Below are 24,014 nucleotides of genomic sequence, written 5' to 3'. Positions count from 1 at the left end.
TTCTTCCACCACGTGGCTGCGCTGGAGTCTCTGAGCCTACTCTGCCTCAGAAGACTGCCCAATTTGTGAATCGTTTATTGCTTGATTAAACTCCTTTACATTTAATTCGGCTGTAGTTTTTCTTTTTTTTTTTTTTTTTTTTTTTTTTTTTTTTTTTTTTTTGGAGACGGAGAGTTTCACTCTTGTTACCCACGCTGGAGTGCAATGGCGCGATCTCGGCTCACCGCAACCTCCGCCTCCTGGGTTCAGGCAATTCACCTGCCTTGGCCTCCCAAAGTGCTGGGATTACAGGCTTGAGCCACCGCGCCCGGCCTGTAGTTTTTCTTTTATCAATAGAATGGCTGCTTTATTTTGTGAACCCCGAATATCTGAGACTGTCTCAGTTAGTTTAGAAAGTTTATTTTGGGGCCGGGCAAGGTGGCTCAAGCCTGTAATCCCAGCACTTTGGGAGGCCGAGGCGGGTGGATCACGAGGTCAAGAGATCGAGACCATCCTGGTCAACATGGTGAAACCCCGTCTCTACTAAAAATACAAAAAACATTAGCTGGGCATGGTGGCGCGTGCCTGTAATCCCAGCTACTCAGGAGGTTGAGGCAGGAGAATTGCCTGAACCCAGGAGGCGGAGGTTGCGGTGAGCCGAGATCGCACCATTGCACTCCAGCCTGGGTAACAAGAGCGAAACTCCGTCTCAAAAAAAAAAAAAGAAAGTTTATTTTGCCAAGGTTGAGGATGGGCACCTGTGACACAGCCTCAGGAAAGACATGTGCCCAAGGTGCTCGGGGCACAGCTCAGTTTTATACATTTTAGAGAGCCACGAGACATCAATCAACATATGTAAGTTTAGCATGACAGACTGCAAAACCTCTCACACCGAACTGGAGAAAATCCCTGCCTTTTTAAAGGCTTACAGCTCTAGAAATTACATGTGAAAGGGTCCTGATCCATGAGGTAGGCATGGGGTATGTGACTTAGGTAGGGGGTTGATCATGTTTAGGCACAAACAGTGCCTTCCGGGAAGATTCCTCCATACCATGCCTGCGATCTATAGGAGGGAGATTAGGTGGCTCCCAGTCTACCAGCTTTTACTTCTTCTATTGAAATGCAGTGTAGAAGTCAAGGGGAGGGTGGTCTTAGATGGGTAATGGTGATTCAGGGTCCTTCCTCATAAGAAGTACATTGGTTCTGTCCAGAAAGGTGGGGAGAACTCAAAGCTGGGAGGGAGCTTCCAGGTCACACGTAGATGAGAGACAAATGGTTGTATTCTTTTGAGTTTTGGATAAGCCTTTTCAAAGGAGGCATTCAGGTATGCATCTATCTCAGTGGGGCAGAGGGATGACTTTGAATAGAATGTGAGGCCGGTTTGCCCTGAGCAGTTCCCAGATTGACATTTCCCTTTAGCTTAGCAATTTTGGGGCCCAAGGTTTTCCCTTCACAATTTGTATGACTATTAGTTGGTATAGTGTCAGTGAGGTAGTGCTGTGTTGTTTTGTGATCAGTGGGAATGCATGAAAGGGTGCTCCATGGGGGAGAGCTGCGGCCAAGCTCTATCCTTACTCTGTCTCACATAGACATACACAAACATACAGGCACACAGAGACCTTATAGCTTCCAAAAAGTAACATAAAACTTACTAATTTATATAAGAGCCGTTTTTCATCTTTGCCCCACTTTCATTCAAATTGTGTTTCTGGCAGATGGAACAAGTTGTTACCTATTCATTATAAGGGCGAATACTTTCATTGATATTTGTGGGGGAAACCTTTAAGATCTTTTTGCTTGCCCTGTTACATAATCTCATAGAGGCTGTGGCTCAGCCTCAGGTGGTTGTTTTAGTCAATGGCAAAGCTACTTTTTAAAGTGGGCTGAGCTAAGGAAAAGGCTTTGGAGTTTTCTTAAGAGACTGGGGTTTTAGTTGGTATTTATCAGGAGGAGAAGTAAATTTCTTGAATGTTATGATAAGAAGCAGTACTACAAGTAATAGTGAGGAGCTTCAATTCTGGGGCCGAAAGCCAGAATTACTTCCTTGGATGTTTGCATTTGAAAGAGATGGCGCTCAGGTTCTTGATAATTTAGTTCTGGTTGGTAGAAGATTTACATCTCAAAGAGGGAGAGGAATGATGCAGATTTTTAAAGTAACTGCTCCAAAAGGATTTCCAGGGACATATTTGCCTATTGCCAGGTTTTGGTCTGGGATAAACAGGAAATTCTCCCAGCAGCATTGAGCTTTATAACATGTCAGTGCTTAAGGGAGAATGGGGGGGATGGACGATTAGTTATCTGAAAAGTCTGCAGTGTTTACATGTCCAGGCTGAGGCTGAGGGCAATTATTATTTAAGTTTTCCTTCTTAAGGGCAGGACAGTCCCTTTTCCAGTGTCCTGCAAGCATCTTTCAGAGGGGAGGTTTTGGGATTGGTAAGAAGGATTGGTATGTTGGGTACAATGAGTTCTAAATTTCTCTTCAAAGAATCAGTATGTGAGTATGTTCAGTTCTTTGTCCTCCTTTTTATAGTTTAACTTCCTTGTAGTTTCAGTAAACAACTTTTCTACCAGTTCTAATCAGTAGTTCACATCTGTTCCCCCGATCATCTGCTCCATCCTGACTCACCCTGATTACCTATTTTGACCTGAGTCACCCTTAGTTACTTGTTCTGTAACCATCCTGCCAAACTGCTCACCCCACCACTCTGGCTCATACTCCTGCCCCCTTTAAAATAGCTAATTGGAATTAGCTTAGACTGTGCGGTCCAACCCTAGCCAATAGGGGAATGACACAGCAGTAGGGAATACCTGTGTCGGGGATAAGAACACCTTTCCTTCCCTTGTTCAGGTGTGTGCTTGCCATTGCTCCATTTGTGAGATATACCCTTCTATAGAAGTAAATTGCCTAGCTGAGCAAATTTATATTTGAGTGCTATTTCTGTGGAAGGAAAATAAAATGAAATAAAATAGAACAGAATATAGTTTAAATAATAAGCATAACACAAGTAGTAGTTAACTAAAAGTAAAGGCCATTTAAGAGTTGTACAAAGGTTAAAGAATTTAAGTACCCTCTCCCTAGTGAAGCTGCAAGCTTATCTTGCATTCTAGGCTAGGTTGTAAGCTGTATTCAGAAAGGAAAAGGCTAACAGACCAGGCACCATCCTTTCTCTACATAGATAAGAGCACCAGAGCACATCTTTAGGTCTGCAGCCTGCACATTCCTGCATTTCCTGTTCTTCTGATCTCCCTGGATGACCTCCCCCCACCTTTCAACCCCCATCTCAGCTGCAAGATTGTAGAGTTAAATGACCAGGAAGCCCAAGATTGTAAAACTTGACTGTCTTTGTCTGAAGTCGGCTTCCTGCCTTGATTTCCTGCTTCAAACAGCATATGAGCTAAACTGCCTTCTTTGTTGGGGTTGGCAGCCATTTTAGGCGTGAGCCTGCTGCCATCCCGGGTGCCCGAAATAAAGTTCTCTTCCGTCTCCATTGTCTCTTTGTCTTCTTAAGCCAGAGTTTTGCTACAACACTTCTTTAGCGGCACCAAAAATTTACATATAACAGGTGGGGCTTTAGGTTATTACTAAAGCCACATTTCTGTTAAGACTCACTTAGTAAAGCCAGGACATTTATTTATTTTTTAAAAAATATTTATTTATTTATTTATTTATTAGATATGGGGTCTGACTCTGTGGCCCAGGCTGGAGTACAGTAGCACAACCATAGCTCACTGCAGCCTCAAACTTCTGGGCTCAGTGGATCCTCCCACCTAGGCACATACCACCATGCCCCGCTAATTAAAAACAATTTTCTTTAGAGACAGGGTCTCACTATGCTACTCAGGCTGGTCTTGAACTCCTGGCCTCAGGCGATCCTTTTGCCTCAGCCTAGAACAGTTATTTTTAATTCTTCAAAGAATTGGGTGGCAGCCTCAACAATAACATTAAGGGATTGGACTGCCCATCTGACTGCACTATTTTGAAATTGTCCCTTTATATCACAGAGAAGATTTCCAACTGATGTGGAAACCAAAAGATTCCTGTGTTCCAGGGCTTCTGAATTTAGAACGGTGTACCTATGAATCTTTTAACAGAGACTTTAGGCTGAATTCCTGCCCTCTGAGTACATCATTCCACTTTAGCCCATTGACCTTTAGAGGGAAGTCTTCCATAATATCTCCCATCACACTGTGAATATCAACCACCCACTGGGCCCTTTGCAGGAAGGAGGTGGTGAAGGGGAGTTTATGGTAGGTGTAGATTTAAAGTTTTGTTCTAAATCTGATTTCTGTTCTTTAATTTTATTAAGGGAGCTTTTTAGGCTACCTGTGATACTTTTTGTGTCCTTCTTTCAATTTCATCTTCGCATATGGGTAATTAGGACATTTGTTTAGGCTGAGTGCTCTCTAAAAATCATTTTACATATTAAAGCTTTTCCAACTCAAAGGATCTATCATCTGGCCATTGACAATTTAGGGTTTTCAAAAGCATACTTGTTTTAAGATATGATTCAAAACCAATAAGCCTTTATACGGCTTGACCATAAACTACATCACCAAAAAAACTTCAGTAATGATATATTTCAGAATCTCAATGTTATTAGTGCTGGCTCTTTTCTGTCTGTATCTGTAACTAACAACAACACAACAGAAATCCCAGAAATATAATTACTTCTTGAAAATGTCTCGGATTTTGGTCAATATGGCACCATGTAGATATTGGAGCTTTAAAATAGAATTGATTGATTTTTTTTTTGAATAATCTAGAATTCTAGATGTAATAAACATTTACAATTTGATTTATTTAAATTAAGGTGGTTTCTCACAAATCTTGTGTTATTTGGTAAAGACTCGGGACCAGTTTAACCTGTTACCTTGATATTTATTGTAAGAATATATAATGTCTATCTAACATCAGGATTATGAACAACCTAAGTTTGTAAATTGGTGATTTTAACCTTTTCCTGCTCTTAAAAATTAATATACTATTTTAATTAGTTTAAAAAGCCAATCCTTTTTATTCACAGATTCAAATACCTTTAGAACATTCTTAGGAAAAAATTGTGGCAGAGTATGCAGCATATGGTAAAGAGAGCATTGTGTACTACCGTATTTCCTGTAATGAAAACTCTGCAATACAAGGCATACAGTAGTAGAAAACTGTGTTCCTCTGAAGCATAGGTATAACGTGCATGTTGTAATGAATTGATCAGACTTTAGGAGTAATAATGCTCTAATAGTAAGCTCATCTTGTTGGGAATAAATCTTTGGAATTTTAACTCATGAGTGATTTGGAAAGTCTACAGTAGAATCATTGAAAATTCAATCTGTAATCAATATTTGAACCTATTTGTAACTGTTTTCCTTTCTGTAACTGATGGATCCTGGTGGTTTGCCATCTTACAAATCAATCTCACATTGAAGATTCTTGGCCTAGGACTCAGATGTGATGGATTGTGGCATTTCTCTGTACCCATTGCCTTAGGAAGTCCTTGAGTATAATTGTAACCAGTGTGTTTCTCTTTCTCCCTGTGGCTCTGGAAACCCCTTCAGGTTGGTGGATACTGGGATAAGTCCTGTAGCACAGTGACTCAGCTGAAGGAAGGTCTCAACCGAATCCTCTGCCTGATCCCCTACAATGTGATCAATCAATCTGTCTGGGAGTGCATTATGCCGGAATGGCTGGAAGCCATCAGAACAGAAGTCCCAGATAATCAGTTAAAAGAATTCAGGGAAGTATTAAGGTGGGTAAGTAGTTTAATGAAGTCACTGTAATTTTAATCATATCTAATGTTTGTTGAGCAGGTACCGTGTGCCTGTCACCCTACTAAGTGTTTTATATAATCTCATTTACTTTTTAACAACCCTGTGGAGAAACTTGAAACCCCAACATGAAATAGCTGGAATACGTTGAGCTAAGATGATTTGGCATTGTCCAGAAAAGATTTTGTTCTTGTGGAATAGTGAATAGATAAAAACAGATTGTTTGCTTATTTTCAAATATAATTATAATTGGTAGATTGTGGTGGGACAGTGCAAAGGGAAAACATTTTAGATGTGGTGGAGCAACACAAATGCCTTAGAAATGCAACTCTTTCTGTTAAACCTAATATGAAGAAGAACAGTAATGGTTATTAACAATCGTATGAATTATTTATAAGATCTCTATTCCAATGATGTAAACTTCTCTTACAGTAAAGTGAAACATGCTGGTAACAGTTCAGAATACAAACTAAAGGCTTGGCTCTCCAAATAGGGAATAGTTAGAAAAACATTGATGGCATCAGTAGAACCCAGTCTATGCCCATTGGTCATTTACTTTTGTTGCTCTGCTTTCCAGCAAAATGTTTGACATTGAACTCTGTCCTCTGCCTTTCTCAATGGAGGAGATGTTTGGCTTTATTAGTTGTCGGTTTACAGGATACCCCTCCTCTGTGCAGGAGCAAGCTTTACTATGGCTTCATGTAAGTGAATAATACTTTTGATCATTTTAGGCAATAGTTCTTAACTTCTAAGCTTCAGGTTCCTGGGTCGAGAGGGTGGGAGATAGCAAAGAGTCCACAAGTCCCTATGTTTGCCAAGAAAAAATATCTCCTATGCATAGATAAATGAGTAAATTTCAAAAATGTCATTCTAGTTGTGGTTAATAACATATAAATTGTGCAATAATATTACTGAATTCATAGTAGCTTTAGGTCCTTTTGTATTTTTCCATCAATGGCTATTAAAAGTATCATAGCTGTCTTGTGAGATTCTGATAAATCTTTGATATTAAACAGGTCCTTTACTTGGAAAGATGGGGAAGGATTTAGGGAGTAGTTCATGCTGTTCCCTCAGCCTGGGGTGACTTTCTCTCCTGGCTGTATTTGTGAACTCTAACCTACCTTTTAAAGTCCATCTCAAAAATTATCTCCTGGGTGAAGTTTTCCCCTGCTTCAAACCCTCATCTTCCCATCAGAATTTCTTCTCCCCCTGGTTACACAGGTTCTCTGTGTGAATTTGGTTCTATTTCTGTCTCACAGTTTTTGTCTGTCTCTCCACCTGATTACAAGCTCCTGAATTCAGGGGCCAGGTCTTACTCATTTCTGTATTTACAACCCTCTTCATTCTCTCCTCCTAGAATATGGCACATGCTTTGTATTTAGCAGATGTTCAATAAAAGTTTATTGATTTGAATACCTGATATAAAGTTTGGACAGTTTGAGAAAATGAGGACAGAATCAATGTTTAGATTAACTACAGGTGCAGATACATTTCTGTGTCATACAAGGATAGGATCCTGGAAGCTCGTCAAGTTGTAAAGATGCCTTTCTGGGTTTGAAACTAAAGAGCAATATTCACATTTGACAAAGAGTAAAGGTACCATTTTTTAAAACAATATTTGGGCCAATGCGGCGGCTCACACCTGTAATCCTAGCACTTTGGGAGGCTGAGGTGGGCAGATCACTTGAGATCAGGAGTTCGAGACCAGCCTGGCCAACATGGCCAAAGCTCATCTTCACAAAAAATACAAAAATTAATGGGATGTGGTGGTATGTACCTGTAGTCCTGGCTACTTGGGAGGACAAGCCAGGAGATCTCTTGAGCCCGGGAGGTCAAGGCTGCAGTGAGCTATGGTCAATCCACTGTACTCTAGGCTGGGCAACAAAGTGAGACCTTGTCTCAAAAAAAAAAAAAAAAAGTCAACTTTGGGATTTAGAATTTTAACCATTTATTCCCAAATGGATTTCAATAAGGTAATTCTCCTTTTTTTTTTTTTTTTTTTTGAGTCAGAGTTTCGATCTTGTTACCCAGGCTGGAGTGCAATGGCGCGATCTTGGCTCACCGCAACCTCTGCCTCCTGAGTTCAGGCAATTCTCCTGCCTCAGCCTCCTGAGTAGCTGGGATTACAGGCACGCGCCACCATGCCCAGCTAATTTTTTGTATTTTTAGTAGAGACGGGGTTTCACCATGTTGACCAGGATGGTCTCGATCTCTTGACCTCATGATCCACCCGCCTCGGCCTCCCAAAGTGCTGGGATTACAGGCTTGAGCCACCGCACCCGGCCTTGGTAATTCTCCTTTTAAGAAAGCCAGTCTTCCTACAGATGGCTGGATGTTGCCTCAGTTACCCAGTTGCACAGCCCTTACACTGTGCTTTTTGGGAATGAACATACATACAGCTTTGGCCCCTCTGTAGCTACAGTGGCTACATTTGTATGTTTTATGGACTGGGCTTTCATCCAACCTTGGTTTATAAGACAGAACGCTGCAGTTGAAGGAGGTTTTCCAGCCTTGGTCTATTTGGAGGATAGAGTGGACACTGTAGTGGTTCGAGTTGACTCATTTATAATTAATTGTGGGAACACGTTGCAAGAGCTCCAATGTGCCAGGAGTGGAATAAAAATGGGATGGGAAATAGTCCTTTCTGCATGCTTCCTTTCTTTAAGCAGCTCACAGTGGGAGGGATAGGATTAGATCATTAAATAGAACAAAGGGTAATAATTGCTCTAATAAAGGTATGTATAAAGGTTAAGAAAGCAGAGAAGTGGGATGGGTTAATTCTGTCTGAAGGAAGAAGGCATTTTCTCCAGCAAATTAATGACAGATAAGGTGACTTTGATTTGGGCCCAGATTGACACCAGGTTGTACCAGACAGCAAGATTGGATGAGTCATTCAAATCAGAGTGGGGATGGACTGGAGAAACACAGCTAGTCCAGGAGAAAGGTGGGGATCTAAGGCACTAGCAGTGGGGTTGGAGAGTGGGGGACAGCATCAAGAGAAACTGAGAAGTTTTAATAGAAAGAACATGGCAACCTATGGGATCTTGGGGGTGGGAAAAGGGGAAAGTTCAGTGATAACTTTGATTTTCTTACCATGAAAATTGGAGGATGATTGTGTTGATAGAATACGTGTAAGGCTGAATGTCCTCGTGTTCAATAATCTGCTTTGGAAAAAGAAGATTAAATGTAGCTTTTTTGAGTTGTAAAATTTACGTGTGTTTTTTGGGGGATATATGCCTTTTTTTCCCTAGGTATTATCAGAGTTAGATATCATGGTTCCTCTTCAACTACTAATAAGTATGTTTTCTGATGGAGTTAATTCGGTCAAAGAACTGGCAAATCAAAGAAAATCAAGAGTCAATGAACTGGCAGGGAACCTTGCATCTCGAAGGGTAATTATTGCCACATTTGTTCTTGTCTGACTTTTAAAATTCTGGAAAACCTTGTCAGTTATCTTAGGCCTGAAAGTACTGTCATAAGAAACCAAAAATGTGTTTTCAGCCCATCTCGTGTTAATTTTTTAATTGCATTAAATAGTCACATTTGTTTGGTATAGTGTGTAATCAGTAAGTTATTGAGTTTTCATTTTCTTTTTAATTTCTTTGAATTTTAGCTTTCTCCCTTGATGAAAAAAAGTGGTTTTTTGATAACATTCCATTTTTATGAGTCTCCTGGTGAATAAGATTTTTTTTACCAGCTCCTGGGCAGATAAGTGCTTTGCTTTGGGAGTGAGGAGTTTGGGAGGAGTTTGATTTTTTTTTCCTTGTGTTTTGGGAAGATACGATCAACTAGTGGTGACTGTGAGGGATGCTGTCACTGTAAACCAACTGAGCCCATTTTATTGACCCCTTTGCATCACTGTAGATGAGAAAAGCCAATATAGTCTGGTCTAAAGTACATACAAACTGCTGGACAGTTTTGATAATTTTTCTGTGGAGGCCTGGTAGAGTCTCTGCTGATGTGCTGCTGTTCTCAGGCCATGAACAGCTGTGGAAAGGTTGAGTCTTATTGGATGGTTGGCAGAAAATGTTCTCCACGCTTTCCTTGTCAAGCCTCTCTATAAAATTTTCCCCACTGTATGCCACAGGCCTCCAGCCATTCCACCTGATATCTAGGAATTAGAAAATGGAACATGATTGTGGGTTTGTATTCAGTGTTTTTAAAGAATATCATTACTTATTTTGTCATCTGCCTGATAGGAGCCAGCTGCCAACCATTTATACTCTATTTCTTTTTTCTGTAACCTGTAAGATGACACCCCTTTGTGTAGCCTTTATTCTGTGCAATGTGTTCACAACAAACAATATCACAGAATTGTGTGAGGCAGCCAGGGCAGAACTCATTATTCTCATTTTACAACCACCTAACCTGATGTTCAGTGAAGTAAAGTGATTTCTTACAGACGACACGGTGAATACCTGGGTATTCTGATTCTTAATGAGGTAATCTTCCTCTTTACCTTAAAAATGCCGTTTGAAGAGCTTTGTGGTTACTACGAAGATTTTTAAGACAGAAAAAATATCCTGAGTTTTAGGTTCAATCATACCCCAAACCTCAGCATCATGCAATATAACTTTGTAACAAACCTGCATGTGTGTCCCCCCCGTTCTAAAATAAAAATTGAAAAAAAATAAGAGAGAAAAATATGATTTGAGAGTGATGTACAGATGTGTTAGTCAGGGTCCTGATTCACAATTTATCCCCGATATTTTAAATGACAGACTTTAATAGAGATTCTGCCTATAGAGTTATGGGAAAGCTTAAGGGAGCTGAAGGAGCAATATGGGTAGACAAGGTACCCAGAGTCTGGGAACAGTCCAGTAGAAAGTCCTTATTCCCCCAGGGCTGAAGGAACAAGGGAAAGAGTTCTTGGGGTACCAAATGGGAGCTGACACTGTAAGAAATGGCTGGTTAGAGAAGTTATGGAGTGGCGGGGATGCTCCCAGAGATGTGGCACCTGAGTGGGCAGGGAGTGGGGAGAAATCCTCCTGCCTCTGTTTCCTCCAGCTTTCAGGCCTTCTGCTGGTGCCTCCCATTGGCTGAACCCAGCCAGGCTTGGTGGCTTATGTAATCCCAGCACTTTGGGAGGCTGAACTGGGAGGATCGCTTGAGTCCAGGAGTTAGATAGAGACCAGCCTGGCCCACATTGTGAGACCTTGTCTCTACAAAAAATTTTTGAAAAAATTAGCTGGGCCTGATAATGCATGCCTTTAGTCCTAGCTGCTTGGGAGGCTGAAGTGGGAGGATCACTTGAGCCTGGGAGGTTGAGCCTGCAGTGAGCCGTGATCATGCCACTGCACTCCAGCCTGGGCAACAGAGCAGGACTCTGTCCCAAAACAAAACAATGACAAAAAAATCCAAAAAATAGAAACCATTGACTGAACTCAACTGGAAGCCAGACAGCAAAGGAGCTAGAGGAGACTCAGTCCACAACTCCTTGGGCATAGAGTGGGGCCAAGGAGGTAGTAAGGGTCTGAGTGGAGCTTGGGTGGACAAATGGAGAATAACCAGTACAAAAGGTTTGTCATATATTGCTGTTCCACAATAGTTTAATAATTGTAATCCCCAGAAACCATCTTTTAACTAATCATGTCAATCTGAGATTCTGTGCTTCTGATTCTAAAAAGTATCTTGCAATATTTTGCTTTTGTAAATTCTCATTTTTCAGGGTACGGTTTTCAGTAGATTCGAACAATCTGGTCTAACTGGACATTTTTGATGGGATGAAAAACTTATGCCTTCTTTCTTCACGGTGTTGATATTACTTCCTGACAACGAGGAAGTTTGGGTAGTTTTATTTCTTGTTTTTATATATTGAGAGGATTCATAGTATTTGGAGGTACTAATGCCATTGGCTAAGGAAGGAAATGAGTGTGACAGCTGGAAATACCTTCCGTAGAGTCCCCAAATATTTTAAACAGCCATTTGAGCTTCTGTGAGTTCATTTCTGTGTGTTGCCATTCTTTCTTGCAGGTGAGTGTTGCCTCTGATCCTGGTCGACGAGTTCAGCACAATATGCTCAGTCCATTTCATAGCCCTTTCCAGAGTCCATTTCGGAGTCCTATGCGTAGTCCGTTTCGTAGCCCTTTCAAGAATTTTGGACACCCAGGAGGAAGGACTATTGATTTTGATTGTGAAGATGATGAAATGAATCTAAATTGTTTCATCCTCATGTTTGATCTTCTCCTGAAGCAGGTAGCTGAAGCATGAGCTTCCTTTAGTTCAGAGGTGAAGAATGAGGGAAAGTGTTGTACAGCAATTCTTTCCTTGTGTTGGGCATCTCCATGCTTACTGAAATGATGCAGCATCACCCAAAACCTTTTGCAAACTCCTTTGGGGATTTCCTAAAGAGTCTGAAAACTACTTACGTGAATATCTGCAGTGATGTTGACACATGAGAATGGATGGAATTCTAGAAACACCTTAGCATCATTAGAATTGATTCTGTTAAATAAATTGGATGAACAGCCCTATAGTGACAGGGCTAATTTTAATATATTTTATGCATTGATTTTTAAAGTTAATTTCAAAAGAGAAGTTAAAAAGGTTTTGATTAGAACATTTCTTTTTAATCTTTTATTTTGAAATAATTTCAGATTTGCGGAACAGTTACAAGAATATGATAAAGAATTCCCAAATACTCCTCCCTGCAATTCTCCAGATGTTAACATTTACCACATCTGCTTCTGTCTCTCTTTCTCTGCATGTGTATGCATTAATTTTTTAATAGATTGTTTGAGACTAAATCACAAACATGATGCCCTTTTATCCCTGCACATTTCAGAGTGTATTTTCTAAAAAATAAGGACATTCTCTTACATAACCACAGTACAGTTATCAAAATCAGGAAATTTATAGTGTTGTGGTACTTCTATGTAACTTACAGAAATTATTAATTTTCAAAATTAATATAATAATATCATCTTTATAGCAAGAGAAAAAAGTCTGGTTTTGATTAAGGAACACTGTAGGAGCACTCACTGCAATTATATGTACTGTCTCCTTTGTCTTCTTTAATCCAGGATGGTTCCTCAGTCTTTATCTTTCATGTCCTTGACTTTTAAAAAAAATTATTTTTAATTTTTGTGGGCACATCGTAGTTGTGTATATTTACGGGGCCTTGACATTTTTGACGAGTGTAGTCCAGTTGTTTTGTGGAATGTTCCTCAATTTGAGTTTGTCTGATGCTTCTTTATGAATTAATTTGGGCCATCCATTTTTTGGCAGGAAGACCACAGATGTGATGTTACAACCTTTGTAATGGATCATGTCAGCAGGCATAAGATACAATGATGTCCCATTACTGTGATAACTTTGGTCACCTTAACCAAGGGACCAAAATTTGCCAGGTTTTTCTGTGATAAAGTCACTGTTTTCCCTTTTGTAACTAATAAGTAACTTATAAATACCTTATGAGATTTCATGTTTATTATCAGACTTTCATCCACTAGCTTTAGCATCAATGGATGATTCATCAATTATTACTATTATGGCAGTCAAGTGATAATTTTCTAATTCCATCATTTCTTTCTAAATGTATTAGCTGGTATTCTACCGATGAAATAGTTTCTCTTTTCCCATTTATGTGTTTATTTATCTACTCATTCCCGCAGTATCCATGGATTTTTATGTAATTTGGTGGGTTATAATCTGTGACTTTGATTCTGTGTTTTGATGCTTGTATTATTTCACAGTTGGCCAGTGGGAATCTTTTTGAGCTGGCTCCTGTGTTCTTTTGGCACGTCCACATCCTTCTGTGAACTCTTCCTTAATTTTTGGTGTGATAAGATCTTCCAGGCTCATCTTATTATTATTTTTTTTTTCTGAGACAGAGTTTCACTCTTGTTACCCAGGCTGGAGTGCAATGGCGCGATCTTGGCTCACCTCAATCTCCGCCTCCTGGGTTCAGGCAATTCTCCTGCCTCAACCTCCTCAGTAGCTGGGATTACAGGCACGCGCCACCATGCCCAGCTAATGTTTTGTATTTTTAGTAGAGAGGGGGTTTCACCATGTTGACCAGCATGGTCTTGATCTCTTGACCTCGTGATCCACCCGCCTCGGCCTCCCAAAGTGCTGGGATTACAGGCTTGAGCCACCACGCCCGGCCCAGGCTCATCTTATATTTTCCTAGCCCCAACCCTGGAATTCAGCCATTTCTCCAAGGAGCCCTGGTTCCTTTTAGTGGTTCATGGTATTTAAAAACCAAGATCTGGACTCTAGGTGAGGAGCAGCATTTTAAAAATGTGTAAGATCTCACAAACTGATGAGCTAAAAACAACAACTCTCTTTTAAATGTCCTACTTGATTTTTAAAGTAATTCCAATTGCGTTGTCTTGTGTTTACATTCCTTCTAGAAAAACCCATGGACAGCAATGTATATTCATGGTCTTGAAGCCTATATTGTCTTTAAATAATTCAATATTGCTGTCAGTTAGTGAAAATTATCCCCAAGTAGTGTGCCAATGGAATATTGGACAAATGGACCAAACTACTTCTTCTTTTCTTTTTTTTTCCTTTTTTTTTTTTGTGTGTGTGTGTGTCCTTTTTTCTATGTCTTTCAGATGGAGTTACAAGATGATGGAATCACGATGGGTTTAGATCACAGCTTGTCAAAGGACATTATTTCTATTATAAACAATGTCTTCCAAGCCCCCTGGGGGGGATCCCACACCTGCCAGAAGGACGAAAAAGCAACTGAGTGCAACTTATGTCAGTCTAGTATCCTCTGCTATCAGCTTGCTTGTGAACTCCTGGAGAGATTAGCTCCCAAAGAAGAAAGCCGGTTGGTGGTAAGCAGTTGAAGAAAAGAGATGACCCATGTATAATTGCATTAAAGACTGCAGTAGCTGATGTAATGGAGTCTTCCTCCAGCATCATCTTATACTCCATGCTGGGTTATATGTGAGACTTTGTTAAAGGAAAGTTTTCCCATTGCTTCTGCCAGCTCAGGCTCCTGGAGAGGGATACAAACTGGAGCCACCCTATAGAATTCTATTAAATGGCTTGAGTGAGCATTGTAGCACCTCTGTTCATACAGTTTCATGCATTCATGCATTACTACTATTATTGAAAGAACTTTTATTACAAAGTTTAAGTGACAATGAATACTGTAAAATTTATTAAACAAAATTTTTTTTTATTTTTTAGACAGTGTCTCACTCTGTCACTGAGGCTGGAGTGCAGTGGCTTGATCATGGCTCACTGCAACCTCTGCCTCCCAGGCTCAGGTGATTCTCTCACCTCAGCCTCCCAAGGAGCTGGGACTATAGGCGCCCACTACCACGCCTGGCTAATTTTTATTTTTTGTGGAGATGGGGTTTGCCATGTTGCCCAGGCTGGTCTTGAACTCCTGAGCTAAAGTGATCTACCTGCCCTGGCCTCCCAAAGTGCTGGAAATACAGGCGTGAGCCACCACACCTGGCCAAATGTATGCATTTTTTTCTCCATCTAGCTGTTGGCAGACACTTGGATTACCATACCTTCCTCTGTGTAACTCACATGTTGTAGTATTTTCTTGCTCCTAAAAATTTGACCACCCTGGACAACCAATATTTGTGTCTTAAAATTTTTTTTTTTGTTTTTTTTTTGAGACAGAATCTCACTCTGTCACCCAGGCTGGAGTGCAGTGGCGCAATTTCAGTTCACTGTAACCTGCCTTCCTAGATTCAAGCTATTCTGTTGCCTCAGCCTCCTAAGTAGCTGGAATTACAGGAGTGTACTACCATGCCTGGCTAATTTTTGTATTTTTTGTAGAGACGGGGTTTCACCATGTTGGTCAAGCTGGTCTCAAACTCCTGATCTTATGATCTGCCTGCCTTGCCCTCCCAAAGTGCTGGGATTACAGGTGTGAGACACTCCACCCAGCCGTGTCTTTAAATTTTTTTAAAAAATTTATTTATTATTATTATTATTTAGAGATAGGGTCTTGCTCTGTCACCCAGGAGTGCAGTGGTGTGATCATGAATAGCTGCAGACTCAAAATCCTGGGCTTAAGGAATCCTCCCACCTCAGCCTCCTGAGTAACTAGGCACAGTCATGCCACCAAGCCTGGATAACTTAAAACATTCTTTTAGAGATGAGATCTCACTATGTTGCCTAGGCTGATTTCAAATCCTGCCCTCAAGCAACCCTTCTGCCTCAGCCTCCCAAAACATTGGGATTACAGGAATGAACCACCACACCTGGCCAGTATTTGCATCTTTTTTTTTTTTTTTTGAGACAAAGCCTTGCTCTGTCATCCAGGCTGGAGTGCAGTGATGTGATCTCAGCTCACTGCAACCTCCGCCTCCCAGGTTCAAGCGATTCTCCTGCCTCAGCCCCCTGAGTAGCTGGGATTACAGGCACGCACCACCACGCCCGGCTAATTTTTGTATTTTCAGTAGAGACGGGGTTTCACCATGTTGGTCAGGCTGGTCTTAACTCCTGACCTTGTGATTTGCCCATCTCGGCCTCCCAAAGTGCTGGGATTACAGGTGTGAGCCACTACGCCTGGCTATTTGCATCTTAATATAGCTCTGAACCCATTATTATTTCTTCCTAATTAAGTACTGTTATTGAAGAAAATGTACATGGGTGGGAGTGACTTGGTGAGTGGGCACTGATCTCAGAAACTAATGCAGAGATGAGAAAGTAGGCCTGGGAAGATTTAACGATGTTTTTGATCTTCTTCATGTATTTGAAGTAAAAGAAAATGTTTCAGCAACAACGGATAGAGATTTCTTTTCACTCTTCTGGCAATAAGCTCCAGAGTCTTCTGGATGTGGTGCCTTCACCTCTGGGCCCAGCAGCATGGATCCTGGGACACAGGGTGCGCAGTCCAGCTTTGCTGAGCTGAGCCAAACTGTTTCTTACACCCCTCCAGGGCTGCTCATTTGGCTGCCTGCCCTGTTTATTTCAGGAGCCCACAGACAGCCTTGAGGATAGCCTCCTTTCTTCCAGACCAGAGTTTATCATAGGCCCTGAAGGGGAGGAGGAGGAGAATCCTGCAAGCAAGCATGGGGAGAACCCGGGCAATCGCACTGAGCCCGCGGAACTTGCAGGTAGGTGGGCTCTGACCGCCGGGGAGTGCACTGTGTGCACAGGGCCTGATGTTCAAATCACTGAGTTCTTGGTTTAATATCAACTTGGGCAAAATCAGACATGGTTTCCTTAGTATAAACTCGTGCAGAGGAACGTTTCCCACCAGATTGTAAAGAGAACAGATCTGTTACAGTTCCCATAGAATCTAGTTCCCTGAGCATCTTTCTGGCAGCGGGCTCCAGTTTTCGGTAAAAACTCATTGCCTCCCTACTTACAATGTGTGGTGTTCTCTGTAGACCAAGCCTGGGTGCTGACAATCTTGACAGCCACTCAATGCATTTGGCCAAAGCAGAGCATTTTTGGCTAGAAGCAATGGGGCCCTGGAGGTTGGGCTGCGCAGGTTGAGCTTGAAGGCTACTTTGGTGGCTCTTAGCAGGCACTGGGGGATGTATTCTTTCTCATTTGCCTCAAGGCTCTTGGGTGGATGCAGTGAGGGCAGCCAGACGGCAGACAGCCTCAGGAATCATACTCTAGCTGCTCTCACATGAGGGCATTTAGGAATTTCAGGATGTCACTCCATGTGGCTCTGGGAAAGCTGGATTTCTAGCTCTGAATGGTGGCACTCTGGGGATTTATGAGATCTGGGCAAATTTGGGCAGCTTTTTAATCTTCCTGCATCCATGATCCAGAAGAGATAGAACAGCTTACTCCTGGGAGCCCACTCCGGTATCGGGAGGCATGGGCTTGACATCATTCCTTCAATGAGCAGCAAATATTATTAGGGGACTGTTTTCTGGGGCTCACTGCAACTGGGGGGTGTCTTATTCACACGAAGGTAACCATATAAAATCTTTGGTCAGAACTAACTGCTTCTCCGTGGATCATATGAATGGTGAATTGTGTATGAATATCATAGCTCACACTATTTCATGTCATAAAACTTGCAATTTGAAGGAACACCCTACGTGATCTGGTTCACTGGTTTTCCATGTGCACTTCTTGGAGCTGTTAATGGTCCGTGTGATTTCCTTTGGAATATCCTCAATTGGGGCGACCCCGGCGGCGGCGGGCAGATGAGAGCAAAATATAAAGACCCAGGCTTCCTACCTTGCTTATTGCTTCTGCCAGATCACTCCGACTTGCTCTCTTTCATGTGTTGGGGTCCTTTTTTTTTTTTTTTTTTTTTTTAGATGGGGTCTTGCTCCTTCATCCAGGCTGGAGGGCAGTAGCTTGATCACAGCTCACTGCAGCCTTGACCTCCCTGGCTCAAGCAATCCTCCCACCTCAGCCTCCTGAGTAGCTGGGACCACAGACACGCTCCACCATGCCCGGCTAATTTTGAAAACTTTTTGTAGAGATGGGGTTTTGCTGTGTTGCTCAGGCTGTTCTCAAACTCCTAGACTCAATTGATCCACCCATCTCAACCTCACGAAGTCCTGGGATTATAGCGTGGGCCACCACATCCGGCCATGTGTTGGAATTCTAAGATTTTCTGTAAACAAAGCAGAAAAGAAGTTTGCAATCTGCTGATCCTGTTTAGCCTTTGCACTTGGCAGATGAGGAAAATAATTCCCAGATGGGTTAAACGACTTGCCCCTGGCCATGTCATTGCTACTATTTATTCACAATTTACACTTCATATTTCACATAATTCCACAGCTGTAATGGAACGTCGGAATCACTGAGAAGCTGAAACACCAACAAAAGCTCCACTCCCCAGCTCCAAGCCTGGGTGTCCCTGGGCTGGGGACCTAGGAATTGGAAACAACTAATTAGTGTCAGGGTTGAGACTGGAACCCAAGTCCTCTAGTTTAATTTAGGATTAATTAACTTGCTTTAGGTGCTGCAGCATCCAGGGCCCAGGCCCGCGTTGTGTTTCTCAGGCATTGATGCCTGAGGAAAGCTGGGACTTCACGCATGATCCAATAGCCTGTACTCTTTCTATGCAAATGTATTTTTTAAACCTAAGCTATTACACAGATCAGTTAACTGCCGCTTTTTTTTATATGTAATATTTTATTGAAACAATTGATAAAATTAAGCAATTTCTTTTCTTTTTTTTTTTTTTTTTTTTTGAGACAGGGTCTCACTCTGTTGCCCAGGCTGGAGTGCAGTGGTGTGATCTTGGCCCACTGCAACCGCTGCCCGCCAGGTTCAAGCGATTCTCCTGTCTCAGTCTCCTAAGTAGCTGGGACTACAGGCACCCGCCACCATGCCTGGCTAATTTTTTTTTTTTTTGTAGAGACAGGGTTTTGCCATGTTGGCCAGGCTGGTCTGGAGCTCCTGACCTCAAGTGATCCACCAGCCTCAGCCTCCCAAAGTGCTAGGATTACCAGCATGAGCCACTGCACCCAGCCAGCAATTTCTTTTCAAATGTTATTCTTTTTCTTGCTGAATTGTTATACAGTCCACTTATTAAAACACATGCTCTATTCTCCCCTGAATGCTCCTCCAGCCTCCTGTGGCAGCTTCAGGAGGAGCTCCTCTTTTCCTGCTCAGGCTCTCTGCTGTCTGCAGGATGCAGTTATAAATTGTCTCTGCGGGGGAGCCCCTCTTTTCTTTCTTCCAAAACCAGGGTTCCCTGCTGTTCAGAGCCTCCCTCCTGCCTCTACTCTGTGGGCCTTCAGGCGGTGACCTGGAGATCTGTCCTAGAATTTGGGGGTGCTCTGTTGACGTGTGTTCAGAGACTTCCCCTCTCTTGTAGTGTGTTTCCTTTTTTCCCATCTTGAGGCCTGGCCCCTATTTCTTAGAGCTGTCAGATATATCCACCACCAAAAATGTATTTAAAACTTTCGTATAAAACAAAACTGTCAGGTACGTATGATAAGCATTTAAAATACATTCAGGTGGAAGATTCCCAATGGACTTTTCAGTATTTAGACTGAGAGAATTTGACTGCCTTGGAGCAATGGTCAAAATTAAGCAATTTCCTTTTTCCTTTTGCCTCTGATCCTAGGGATTGCCAAAACGTTAAAATCACATTCTGCACTAGTTCCTGCATCTGGTTAACTTGTGAATTCTTTTCTCTAGCATGCCTCATTTATAATGTATTGCTGCCCCCACTATGGGGGCAAAAGTTTTAGAGATCCTCACGAGAAGGTGAAAAGCATGAGTAGTTGTTCTCATTTGAACCTGTTCAACTGTTTCAAAATGTGCCCCTTTTTGTGAGAATCCATGGGATAAACCACTTTAGTTGCTAGTATGACTTGAACACCTCTCTTGAATACCTGTATGTCTCCCTTCCAATTAGGAAGGCATGGCTAGCAGGTTCCAGGTCTCTCCAGGGAGCAGCAGAACTAGCAGCACTATGCAGTCCATCATGGATTCAGATGTCTGGGTAGGGGTAGCTCCAGGGCAAAGATATCTGAATACATAATAGACTGTGCAGTGGAAAATGGAAACTGGGAAGCCTCAATTTAAAAGATTTCCAGCACTTGTATCATAGAAGGGATATATGCTAATTTGGAGAGCAAATAAAAATATTTCTGGAACAATTTTTACATACATTCTATGTTGATGTTTTACTCCTCTTGGTTTTTATGATCTTGATAAATTGATGAATGATGGGGGAAAGGAAGAGTTAGCCTAATCTTTGTGTAATTATTTCTTCACAGCAGTAAAGAATGATACCGAAAGAAAATTTTGCTACCAACAGCTTCCAGTAACATTGAGACTAATATATACCATTTTTCAGGTATATTTTCAGATGTCTTTGAATACTTGGCTTGGTAGCATTACTGTTTTGGATAACTTAGTAACCGTGTGGTTCTTTGCATAGGAAATGGCTAAGTTTGAGGAGCCAGATATTCTTTTTAATATGCTCAATTGCCTGAAGATTCTCTGTCTGCATGGAGAGTGTTTATACATTGCCAGAAAAGATCACCCTCAATTTTTAGCCTACATTCAGGACCATATGTTGATTGCAAGGTACGTCTTCCTAATGGTTTATTTTGTTTGTTTATATATTAGGCTTTCGTTGTGAAAATTAAAGTTACATTAAGACTTAACTAGCTTGTTTGGGTTATTTTTCAAGCCAGGACAGCTCGATTGCCTATAGGAGCTACATTTATTTTTCTTTTTTAGTCTAATTTAAAAGTATATTAATACGAAGAATGGTAATTTCCATTTGCCGGACACTGAATAAATAGAAAACTTAAAGTAAAAATTATTTTATGCTTTTCACTTGTTAGATGGCTTAAGAATATAGAAAACATAGAAAAATGTGGCCAGATGCGGTGGCTCACGCCTGTAATCCCAGCACTTTGGGAGGCTGAGGTGGGCGGATCACCAGGTCAGGAGTTTGAGACCAGCCTGACCAACATGGTGAAACCCGTCTCTACTAATAGAAAAATTAGCAGGGTGTGGTTGGGTGTGCCTGTAATCCCAGCTACTTAGGAGGCTGAGGTAGGAGAATTGCTTGAACCTAGAAGGTAGAGGTTGCAGTGAGCCAGGATGGTGCCACTGCACTCCAGCCTGGGTGACAGTGTGAGACTCCATCTCAAAAAAAAAAAAAGAAAAAGAAAAATGCCAAAATATATGTTACTATTTACCTAGTATAATTAAGGCCTTATCTACTTTGTTACTTAAAACAGAACTGCTAATAGATATCTAAATCTCTCCATATGCTATCTCATAAGTTATTTTGTAGAGACATTTTGAAAATTATAATAAAATTGTTACCCTAGATTTACATTGTTTTTTCCTCCTGTAAACCTTAAAATAACTCTTGCAATCTTCCTCGAAGTAAATTAGAAACATTCTTAGTTTATATGTATGAGAATGAGTCGGTAAAAAAGGAAAATATTGGTTCAGGTTAACTTGATGACAAAACCACTTTAAGGCTCTACCTTTCTTTACTCATTTTGTTTATTTATTATTCATTCAACAACATGAGGGCTTACTGTATACATTATTATTCTAGGTACTTAGGGAATTTGCAATCTAGTTTGGAAAGGGGTGAATCCTATATAGAGAAAAGGTGACCGTGCAATTTAGTATTCAAATTGGTCTGCGTTTGAGAGTGAAGAGAGGTGGTCTTCATATAGCCCCAAGAGGATGAGTATAAACTCGACAGTCATGGTTAAACTAAGATTAATGGTCACTCCATGTATATATAAGTCACTGTCACTCCAAAGGAATGTGATAAATGACTGCTTTATACAGCTCAAAGGTGGGAAAAAGCATTTCTGGATGAATAATGAATGATGAAAGACTCTGGAGACAGTACCACTTGAATGGGCGTTGAGATAATGACAGAATTTTTACTGGTAGAGATTTGAGATGGGTGGGGCATATTGTAAAGCATGGGAATGTCAAGAGCAAACAGATGGCAGAGTTGGAAAGAAGAGACCAGAAATGAACAGGGCATACTTGGGGGATACTAAAGCTTTGTTTTTGGTTTGTTTGTTTGTTTTTGCTGGATGGTGTGGATGTAAGGGAGTAATGGAAAATGAGGCTGGAGAAGTAGATGGGGACCCAAGTATGAAAGGCCTTGAAGATAGGGATTTTATTTAATGATGTTTGGAGATCCACGGCAGATCTTAAAATAGAGTCAGAGGTATGCTTTAATAAAATGAGTATGGAGGAAAAAGAGATCTTTAGAAAGCACCCACATTTAAGAGAGTGCTCAGAGCACATTGCAAAGGCTTACTGAATATAAACACATAACACAGAACTTTCTCTTGAAAGTTTTGTTAGAAGAGGAAAGGAGGTCAGGTGCAGTGGCTCATGCCTGTAATCCCAGCACTTTGAGAGGCCGAGGTGGGAGGATCACTTGACGTTGGGAGTTCGAGACCAGCCTGATCAACATGGTGAAACCGTCTCTACTAAAAATACAAAATTAGCCAGTGGTGGTGGCATGTGCCTGTAGTCCCAGCTACTTGGGAGGCTGAGGCAGGAGAATCACTTGAACCCGGGAAGTGGAGGTTGTGGTGAGCTGAGATTGTGCCGTTGCACTCCAACCTGGGCAACAAGAGCGAAACTCTGTCTCAATAATTTAAAAAAAAAAAAAAAAAAAGAGAGAGAGAGAGAGAAAAAAAGGAAACATTAGATACTTAGAGAGAAAAGGGAGTAGACATTAAGGATTTTTAGGATAAAGAAAATCAGTATATATTTATGGTCAGTGGGAAAGGACCAGAGAAAGAAAACAGTGGGTCCAAGTTCTGGAAGGCAGGAGAGTGTGCGATCAGGAACAAAGGGTAGGGTGGAAAACAGGAAGAATACCCTTTCCTTTGAAAGAATATAAATTTTGAAGAAAAGAGAAAGCGTTAAGGGGAGTTTATAACAGGTGGCTTAAGCCCTAAGAATATTAGGTGTTGATATCTTCTCCTGAGAGGGGGATGTTAGACATTGGGTTGGGAACTTCAGGAACATGGAAAAGAGTATGGCAAAGCCCATATGAGGAAAGCAGCAAGAAGTTAACAAGAAATAACCAAAGAATCACCAGCTTTAGGGTTCAACTGAGGTTAGCTAGCACCAGTTTGCAGTGGACCAAGTTAGTAGGGGTTTGGATTTCTTTTCCTCTGGCGTTCAAGGGCCTGGGAGTGGATGAGAGCAAATGGGCAAAGGATTTATTCAGGACTGGGGACTGGTGATATGGTTATGATGGAAGCTCAGAGGGATGAGGATTCTGGAATGATGAAGTAGTTGTCTATGGGATCCAGTCTACGATTGGAGGCAGATGAAGCCGGAAGAATTGATATTTGGGAGAAGAGTATGCAAAAGAGGGCAGAGGTATCTCAGTCAGGATAGGCTGGGGTTGGGGGGAATTTGGGTATTTTCAGCCTTAGAGAGGGGAGGTCAGCATCTCATCCAGCAGAGTAAAGACAGAGGCCACTGAGGATGAGGAGGTGTGAAGGCAATGAGACCAGGGTTTGATCTAGTGATGGCATCCAAAGAGGCCTGTGTGAGGAGCAAGACTGAGCCAGGTGCCAAGCTGACCAAAGGATTGGGAGAGGGTCTTGTGCATCAATGTCATGGGTTTCAAAAAAAAGCAGCTGCTAAGAGGAGACCTGGAGGAAGTCTTGGGAAGCAGGAGTCATTTGGGCCAGTGAAGACTGGAGTCCAGACTCATTGAGAGGATTAGGAGGAAATCTTAAGGCCAGGCACAGTGGCTCATCCCTTTAATTCCAGCAGGTCGGAAAGCAGAGGTGGGAGGATCGCTTGAGGCCAGGAATTTTAGACCAGCCTGGGTAACATAGCAAGACCCCATTTTTACCAAAAAAAAAAAAAAAAAAAAAAAAAAAAAAAAAAAAAAA

The 24,014-nt window shown here is 41.5% G+C and overlaps 1 protein-coding gene across 19 annotated transcripts in view; it reads left to right on the top strand.

Moving 5' to 3' along the window:
* Positions 1-24,014, top strand: part of UNC79 (unc-79 homolog, NALCN channel complex subunit) — a 279,776-nt gene that overhangs the window by 138,067 nt on the left and 117,695 nt on the right. For 18 of the 19 annotated variants that reach the window (XM_032287551.1, XM_032287562.1, XM_032287558.1 and 15 more), the window contains 8 exons: positions 5,530-5,720; positions 6,317-6,440; positions 8,991-9,131; positions 11,713-11,934; positions 14,301-14,528; positions 16,637-16,778; positions 20,373-20,452; positions 20,537-20,685. In XM_032287551.1, the coding sequence (XP_032143442.1) occupies positions 5,530-5,720; positions 6,317-6,440; positions 8,991-9,131; positions 11,713-11,934; positions 14,301-14,528; positions 16,637-16,778; positions 20,373-20,452; positions 20,537-20,685 (1,277 nt within the window). The remainder of the gene's footprint in view (positions 1-5,529; positions 5,721-6,316; positions 6,441-8,990; positions 9,132-11,712; positions 11,935-14,300; positions 14,529-16,636; positions 16,779-20,372; positions 20,453-20,536; positions 20,686-24,014) is intronic. The other variant, XM_032287552.1, reaches the window with a different exon arrangement.

This window comes from Sapajus apella, unplaced genomic scaffold, assembly GCF_009761245.1.
Source record: "Sapajus apella isolate SASKATOON/1434 unplaced genomic scaffold, GSC_monkey_1.0 scaffold20, whole genome shotgun sequence".
Taxonomy (NCBI): domain Eukaryota; kingdom Metazoa; phylum Chordata; class Mammalia; order Primates; family Cebidae; genus Sapajus; species Sapajus apella.
Note: the sequence above shows the minus strand (reverse complement) of the source record. Positions and strands in the feature narration are given on the sequence as shown.